The following is a 9,219-nucleotide window of genomic DNA, read 5'->3' as shown; positions in this document are numbered from 1 at the left end:
TGTGAGGTAGACAGGTTTCAGTTATGCATGTAAAAAATTTTTTTAACACATATTTATTGTTGAGAGACAGAGACAGAGCATGAACAGGGGAGGGGAAGAGAGAGAGGGAGACACAGAATCTGAAGCAGGCTCCAGGCTCTGAGCTGTCAGCACACAGCCTGATGTGCGGCTCGAACCCACGAACTGCGAGATCATGACCTCAGCCGAAGTCGGACACTCAACTGACTGAGTCACCCAGGCACCCCTCAATTATTCATTTTAATGAAGTATTTTCTCCATAAACACTGAAAAATGCCCAGAGAAGTTTGCTCCTGGACCCTAGTATCCATGTATTTAAATAAGTAAAGCTTTAAAACAGATGTTTTTCTTACTACCTTTAGTTTCAGAGTTGCATTAAACATTTATTTTCACAGCGTACCCTTTACAAAGATAGTAAGAAATTTCTGAAGTCCACCTTTGAATTCTTTTGGGATTCACTCTGGCTAAGCAACATTTTTAATTGAGAGATGTGTTTCTTAGTTTTGCTCACACTCTTTGAGGAGCAAGTGAGTGTTGAGTGTTGAGATGTCGGTGTCCTGAATATCAAGGTTGGGCTCTTGCATTTGGAACCACACGTATGATTTATGTTTGTAGAACTCAGAGTCTTTCTGGTGTCTTCAGGCCAAGTTTAGTCATAGGAATGGTAGGACTGCTCTTCAGTGTGGATAGAAAGCTTCTACTTTCACCATGATATTTAACTGTTCTGTTGCGTGTTTTACAAGTAATCCACACACTTTTGGGGTCTTTGTATTTTTTCTCAATTTTTGCTTCTTTAAAACTGAGTGTATATTTTCTTGCCTCTCGCCAAGAAGTTTCTGTATTTTGGGTGGCAGTTTGGATTTGGGTTTGAGGTATACTTGAGAGTTATCCAAGATGAGCCACTGGAAACAGTGTGCACATGTTCCTTCAAAAGTGATGTTATCATTGTGTGATGAACTGTAGGCCCAGAGGAGATAGTGGGCCTGGCCTGGCCAGCTCTCCTGTAGTTGCCATGCTGTAGCCTCAAAGTAGTGCTTCTGTCTGTTGGCTATAGCTGCTGGAAGCCGCTCCCTGCAAGATAGGAGACTCCAGGATCTGGCAGCCTGCTGGACTTTGACCTCTGAATCCCTTCCTATTGTTGACTTTTAAATTCTTGGTTTATTTTGGATAGTATAGCTTTATCAGATGTGTCTTTTTGTTTTTATTTTTTTAATGTTTATTTACTTACTTTGAGAGTGAGAGAGAGAGCATAAGTGGGGGAACATAGGAGAGACAGAACCCCCGAGCAGGCTCTATACCATCAGGGCAGAGTGTGATGTGGGGCTCGAACTCATGAACCATGAGATCATGACCTGAGCTGAAATCAAGAGTTGGTTGCTTAACCATCTGAGCCATCCAGGCGCTATCAGATGTGTCTTTTGGAGTCATTATTCACAGTCTGTGGCTTGTCTTCTCCTTTTATTGATAAATCTTTCTCAGACCATGAGTTTTAAATTTTAATGAAATTCATCTTATCCATTATTTCTTTCATGGATTGTGATTTTGATGTTGTATCTAAAAAGTTACTGCCATTCCCAAGGTTATCTAGATTTTCTTCTACGTTATCTTCTAGTTTTATAGTTTTGTATTTTATATTTAGGTATGTAATCTATTTAGAGTTAATTTTTGTGAAGAATATAATGTCTGTGTTAGATTTATGTTTTTCTATGTGGATGTTCATTTGTTTCAGCACAATTTGTTGAAGACACTATGTTTGCTCCATTATATTACCTTTGCTGTTTATTTATTTATTTATTTTGAGAGAGAGAGAGAGAGAGAGACAGAGGAGAAGAGAGAGAGAAGGAGTGGAGGAGGGGCAGAGAGAGAGGGAATTCCATTCCTCTGGGCTTGAACCCATGAGCTATGGGATCATGACCTGAACCAAAATAAAGAATTGGATACTTAACCAACTGAGCCATCCAGGCACTCCACTGCTTTTGCTGTTTTTTCAAAGATCAATTGGCTGTATTTATGTAGGTCTATTTCAAGGCTTTTTATTCTGTTCCATTGATCTGTTTGTCTCAGTGACAAATTTTTGCTTATTTCATTTCTAATTTGTTTTTATTCATAGTTGCCTGCTCTTATTTTATGAATGCAATGTTCTGTCATATGTTTGTGTGTGTGTATAAATAATTTGTGCATGTATAAATATATATATCAATTTATATACATTATAAACATTATATATGTAAAATATTAAATATTAAAAAATATATAATATAAAATATTAATGGTGCAACAGTTATTTCAGGAGTAGATTCCTTAATGCCCCTTACCCAGTTAGACCATCCTCCCTCCCTGTTTTTATATCCCTCCAGCAACCCTCTGTTTGTACTCTATATTTAAGAGTGATACATGTTTTGTCCCCCTCCCTGTTTTTATATTATTTTTTCTTCCCTTACCTTATGTTCATCTGTTTTGTATCTTAAAGTCCTCATATGAGTGAAGTCATAGGATATTTGTCTTTCTTGGACTAATTTTGCTTAGCGTAATACCCTCCAGTTCCGTCCAGGTAGTTGCAAATGGCAAGATTTCATTCTTTTTGATTGCTGAGTAATACTCCATTGTATATAAATACCATGTCTTCTTTATCCATTCATCCATCGGTGGACATTTGGGCTGTTTACATAGGCTATTGTCGATGGTGTGGCTATAAACGTTGGGGTGCATGTGCCCCTTTGAAACAGCACACCTGTATCCCTTGGATAAACACCTAGTAGTACAATTGCTGGGTTGTAGGGTAGTTCTATTTTTAATTTTTTGAGGAACCTTCAGGCTGTTTTCCACTTTGCATTCCCACCAGCAGTGCAAAAGAGATCCTCTTTCTCTGCATCCTCACCACATCTGTTGTTGCCTGAGTTGTTCATGTTAGCCATTCTGACAGGTGTGAGGTGGTATCTCTTTGTGGTTTTGATTTGTCTTTCCCTGATGATGAGTGATGTTGAGCATTTTTTCATGTGTCGGTTGGCCATCTGGATGTCTTCTTTGGAGAATTGTCTATTCATGTCTTTTGCCCATTTCTTCACTGGATTATTTGTTTAAAGGCTGATTTCCTTTTTTTTTTTTAATTATTTTTTTTAATATTTATTTATTTTTGAGACAGAGACAGAATGCGAGTGGGTTAGGGGCAGAGAGAGAGAGGGAGACACAGAAGCCAAAGCAGGCTCCAGGCTCTGAGCTATCAGCACAGAGCCCGACGCGGGGCTCGAACTCACAAGCTGTGAGATCATGACCTGGGCCGAAGTTGGACCGTCAACTGACTGAGCCACCCAGGCACCCCAAAAGGCTGATTTCTTAATGTAATGTTAATGTTTCCAAGTTTCATCCATGTTGTAGTATGTATCAAAACTTCATTCCTTTTTATTGCTGAAAAGTATTTCATTGTATAGATACACCACATTTTATTTATCCATTCATCAGTTGGACACGTGACTATTAGGAATAGTATTGCTGTGAATATTTGTAAGTTTTTGTGTTGACATGTATTTTCAATTTTCCTTTGTATATACCTAGGAGTGAAATTTCTAACTAATATGGTAACTCTAGGTTTAACATTTTGAGCAACTGTCAGACAGTTTTACAGAGTGGCCACACAATTTTACTATGCCACAGTAAAGTATGAGGGTTTCAGCTTCTTCATGTGTCAATTTTTCCCTTGTTTGATGCCTTTTCTTTTGTGATGTTGGTTTTCCTAAAATGTTCAGTGATTCTTGGTTGTAGGCTCCTTATTTTGGAGATTCTTGGTTGTTGCTGTATACTGTTAAGTTTTCGATGTTTTATAATTCAGCAGATACCTATAATATGTACATAATTTTAAGCTACAATTAACCCAAATGCTCAGAAAATGGAAATGGATCTTCCTAATTAAAACAAAACAAATCAAGAACACAAAGCAAAAAACCAAACCCACTTTGCTTAAATTCATGTGTTGAAAATTCTTTAAAAAACATTTACATTTTTGTAAGAGGAAATTTACATAAATTTATGTTTTACTTGGAAACTGTGTTTGTAACATAAAATAACACTGGAATTTTGGGGATTTCAAACATCTTAATGTCGGTTATGTGAGTATGAGTGGCTCAGGTTGGAGATGATGATGATTTTTACAAGTTCCCTTGCTAAATGGACTCTGTCATCTCCCAGCAGTTCACTGAACATGTTGAGTCCCTTCCAATGTTGGAGCATCTTCCATGCTGATGCCTGCTGAGCATGCTTCTGGCCACTTTTTGTGTCTTGATTCCAGGCTGCTCATTTGATAGAGAATAGAGTCAGTGCTGAGAGTATGCAAGGCAGTTTTAGGCATCAGAGAGAGGTACTGTTGAGAACGAGTCATGATGTCTGTGCCTCAAATAGGCATTCAAGAAACAAGGCTATGCTCTCAGTGTGGCACATGGTTGTGCAAAGGCAGAAGGCCAGTACAACTTCCTGGACAAATTTGGCATTACCTAGGGGTGAGTGCTGTAGACTACAGTTGTACCTGGGTCTGAGAATGGTACCTGGTCCCGGGGGATTCAAGATTAGGAAAGCAAAGTGAATTACAAATGTAAGTGACTATGGAGCTGGATCTTAGCTGTGAATCCTGAATGGGCCATACCTAATTTATTGAATTTGTCTTTCTTTCATGTGCGTAAAGTGGAGGTGGTGCCCTTCTGGGTGTGCAGGAATAACATACCCTACCAAGGCCACTAGAAAATAGGGTCTGCAAGTAAAGAATTTCCTGCTCAGAAGTCCTACATGTATTCCTATTCTACTCTGAACCACAGGTAGGCACAGTAGCTCAACTTTGTTTCATAGAAGCTGGATCATCTATATTTTTATGCTAACTACATTTCCCACTGTGAGGTTTTCTGCATAAATCCATATGCTACTTTTCTCCCCCAGAGTAAGAACTTCCCTTTAGGTCAGGAAATTCCAATCTTATGGTAAGTTAATGTCACAAAATTTCAAATATTACTACTTAAAAATAGTATTTCCTATGTGGTGGCCATTCCTTGTGGTTACTACAGGAATATACATTACATTGCAGAACATTAAAAAATACATTATTTGTACACCAATATAATTGTTGAACAGAATGGATTCCTCTCTTGTGTGGGTTGATGTGTTCTTTTCTTCCCTGGCATGTTTTATTCCAGTGGCTGTCTTTTAATGTCTAATCAGAGATATTCCACAACACATGCCTCCATTTGGCCAATTTCTTAGAATGTGAGTGTTTCAGGTCTGTAATACAGGAAAAATAAGAATCATGCTTTTTCACTATCAGTTCTGACTACTGGTGTTTGACCTAGGAGTTGGAAAAGTACTTTGTGATTGTTGGAGAACAGGCCCTTCCTAATATATGCATGCTGTCATTATTGTTATCTTGTGATCTGCTTAATGTTATCAGATTATGTCCACCACTTTCCCCATCTGTTCTCTAAGTTATCTTTTGAAATATTCCCCTGGGTGGACTAGGTGGGATTTGCCTTTATGGCATTGTGTACTCGCTTTTGTCTGTCAGCCCATTTTTCTACAAATGGATTGTGATCTCACTGCTTGTTGAGATATCCAGATTCAGGTTGTTTTTACAGTTACGTGTACTAGTCTGTAATAGTCTTGTTCCCAAAAGACTGAAAAATAAAAATTTCCACATTGTACAACTAAAGACCAAGTGCTCTAGTGGGAAGGCTTTCTGTTTTTACATGGGAGGATATAGTATGTATACACATAATTTGAATACCTTTTTAGAAAACATGTTGTTGACTTATTAAAAATGCAAATGGGGGACACCTGGTTGGTTCAGAAAGTTAAGCATCCAACTTTGGCTCAGGTCATGGTCTCATGGTTTGTGAGTACAAGCCCTGTGTCAGGCTCTGTGCTGACACCTCAGAGCCTAGAGCCTGCTTTGGATTCTGTGTCTCCCTCTCTCTTTCTCTCCTTCTCCTACTCATACTCTGTCTCTCTTTCAAAGAAAATTATTTTAAATAAATTTTTATTTATTGATTTTTGAGAGGGGGAGAGAGAGAGAACAAGCGAGGGAGAGGCAGAGAGAAAGGGGGACAGAGGATCCAAAGTGTACTCTACATGGACAGCAGAGAGCCCAATGTGGCACTTGAACCCATGAACCATGAGATCATGACCTGAGCCGAAGGCAGATGCTTAACCGACTGAGCCACCCAGGCACCCCAAAATTTTATTTTAAAATGAAAATGAGGGATAAGATCAGGGATAGAGGAACTTCTATTTTAACAGAACAGCCATAATTTTCTTCTGCTGCTAGTGATGGGAATGTAGATACTCCTTTGTAGTTCTTCTAGAGTAATTCTGTAAACACATTTTCTTTTGGTGGAAAGAATCCTATCTCTCTAAGAGTACTTGTGTATCTTTTCTATGGACAAACTTAGTTGATTTTCATGGACTTTTAATGATTGAAGGATATTATGTTAACATTGTAGTATAAAATGGGATATTTCGACATTTTTTGGTTACAAGTACTAAAAAACACAAACTTATATAAACAAATAGGGAATGATGTCTCAACTACCTGAAAAGTCCAAGTGGGCTTTAGTGCAGGTGGATCCAGGAGTTCAGATTTCATCACCAAGACTTACCAAACTCTCTCTGCCTCTTTGCTCTCTTATGTTGGTTTGTGCTCAAGTAAACTCTTACATGTGTTGGCAAATAGCTCCCAATGGTTCCAGACTGATAGACATTTTCCAGGGGAAGAGATCATTTTTATCTTGAATTCTCCAGCAGCAAACTAGGAATTAAACTCTATTAGACTTGGGTTATGTGCCCATCACTATTAGGAGGATGTATGCTGATTGGCAAGGCATCACTTGCTCCTGGATCTGGAGTTATAATCCTCTTGAACCACCTGAACCACTGCGCAGAGCACTGAAGTAGAGTGATATCTAAAGGAAATCCCACCTGCAGGATGCTAAGCAGGCAAAAATAGCAACTGTTTACTACAAGTGGTGACTTGGAAGACACATAGGATTTTCCTAGAGCACAGAAAAACTTCTGTACACATCAAGGAAAGCAGTACATAGAAGAAACACTGAATTTTTTTAGTCCTAGTGTTGCCTTACAGAATAATCAGAACTGATTCTTTCATTATGATGCACCTTATTCTTAATAATTAAATATATAACAAATAATGACTTTTACACTCAAATATTTAATTTTTGTTCCAGAATATTAAGTATAATTTGTTTACTATCAAGGAAAAATGATTAGCTACCTACACACCAAATCTTGAAACTTGACTTACTTAATTATCATCTACCATTGAATATTTTATTTTTCAGGTGAGAAGTCTGTGAGGCAGAGAACTATACTCCCCAGAAACAGTTTATGCTTAGAAGCAAATTTTGTATTTGCTGCTATCTGACTTAGAATTGAAAAAGGTGAGCCCAGTATGGAGAAGGGAAGTACTGACATTTGCAAATTAAGCTGCTGAGAACAGTACTGTAAGTTGATCTGTGAATTTTCCTCATCATGGTGTCTCAACACACAAACATGGTTGAGAATGACTGTCACATGGTTGATAGTCATTTAGTGAGCAGGAAATAAATGGGAGAGAAACATGGTCAGCTAATACAGACTCCCGTTATTGTGCTCCCCTTGCCACAGGGGGAAGTTGGTTTGCTTTCTCTGGTGTTGCACAGGTGTAGGCAAGAATCTGGTTTCTTGGTGGAAGGAAACATTCCTCATTGGTGGGTAGCAACTGCAGTACAACTTGTGGAGGAGGAAATTTCCAGGTGCAGAGGTTGCAAGAATGGGAGAGGACAGTCTGTGCCAATGTAATAGGATCACGGAATCACAGAATGTTAGAGGTAAGAGGGATTTTTGAGATCATCTAGTCCCACATGTCATTTCATACAGGAAGAGAATGAGGTGATGTGACTTATGTAGGGAATCTTTTGCTCAATGTGAGTGGCACATGGCCTAATGGGGAAAGTGTGACCTTTGGAGGCAGACAGACCAGTGTATACTTGCCTTTCTTCTCCAAAGAGTGCAATCTTGAGCCACTGACTTAACATCAAAGTGCTTGGGACATGCAGTTGTTGAGTGGGGCATTAATAGTGATAGTGTAGGTAAAGCATCTACTGGAGTGCTTGGCAGATAGTGTGTGTTCAGGAAATACTAATTGACTTCTCTCATGCTAAGAAACACCTGACTTTTTTTTTTTTAATTTCCTTTAGTTAAATATGTGATCTCTATCTTGAAGAGCTCTTGTGAGCCTTTACTTTATAAAACCTAGCACAGTGTCACTGATGAGTGCCAATAATCCATTCATATTTTATTGATTTGACTTCTTTGAACCTAAGCCTTTTTCATGAAGCAGGGGGATAGATCTGAGTTCATATTTACTTGATAATATTAGGTGCTTTGTTTCACATCTTAACATGGAAGTCAATGTAAATATAAATAGAGATGACCATAGTTACATGTAACACAAAATGATTTCAGAACTTGAACCTGGTTTTTCCCTCCTTTTTTTTAATCTCCATCTACCCACTCACCCTCATTGCCAAGTTCCCACCTTACTGGCTTTCAGTACATTCCTCCAGAACTAAGTTTCTCCTCCACAACCTTGACGTTCTGCCTGATATGTTCATTTCCCATTCTGGTTGGCTCTTTGTTGTCATTCAGCTATTTTAAAAGCTCTTTGCTGATCAGCTCTCTGAGATGGCCCTTAGTCCTTCTATATCACATGAATATGTTACATTTTCAATAGAACACTGTTTGCTTGTTTATTGATACTGTTTGCTCCCAATGAACTATTAACTTATAGTAAGTAGTTACCATAGTTATCTCTGTTATATGAATAACTACATAGTAACTATGTAGTTGTCTCTCTTCTCATTGCATAATTAGTGCCTAAGGCAAGTGCCCAACATACCGACGAGTGCTCAATAAATATCTGTTGGGTTAACAAAGGTTGATTTGAATGACCCATATAGGTGGCACTGTGCATTATTAAAAGAGATCTGGGCCAGTATTCTAAAGCTACTTCTACCCCAGATTATGTAATTTGGGAAGAGAATTCCACCTTTTGAATCCTGATTGCTTTTCTGATAAGATAAGGAAGTTAAACTAGATCACATAAGGTTTCTTTCAGCTCTTCCATTTTGTGATTCTGTGTCTTTTTTCTTCCCTGCTGGACAATTGACAGGG

General features: G+C 38.4%; 1 protein-coding gene across 1 annotated transcript; it reads right to left on the bottom strand.

The window, feature by feature from the left end:
- Window positions 1–421: 421 nt before the first annotated feature.
- Window positions 422–8,667, bottom strand: LOC115503201 (UPF0711 protein C18orf21 homolog). Its single transcript, XM_032591438.1, is given in 4 exon segments — window positions 422–640; window positions 643–845; window positions 848–1,089; window positions 8,603–8,667. Coding segments are annotated over 4 exon segments (729 nt in total).
- Between the last annotated feature and the right edge of the window lie 552 nt (window positions 8,668–9,219).

This window comes from Lynx canadensis, chromosome E2 (genome assembly GCF_007474595.2).
Source record: "Lynx canadensis isolate LIC74 chromosome E2, mLynCan4.pri.v2, whole genome shotgun sequence".
In the NCBI taxonomy this organism is placed as follows: Eukaryota; Metazoa; Chordata; class Mammalia; order Carnivora; family Felidae; genus Lynx; species Lynx canadensis.
Note: the sequence above shows the minus strand (reverse complement) of the source record. Positions and strands in the feature narration are given on the sequence as shown.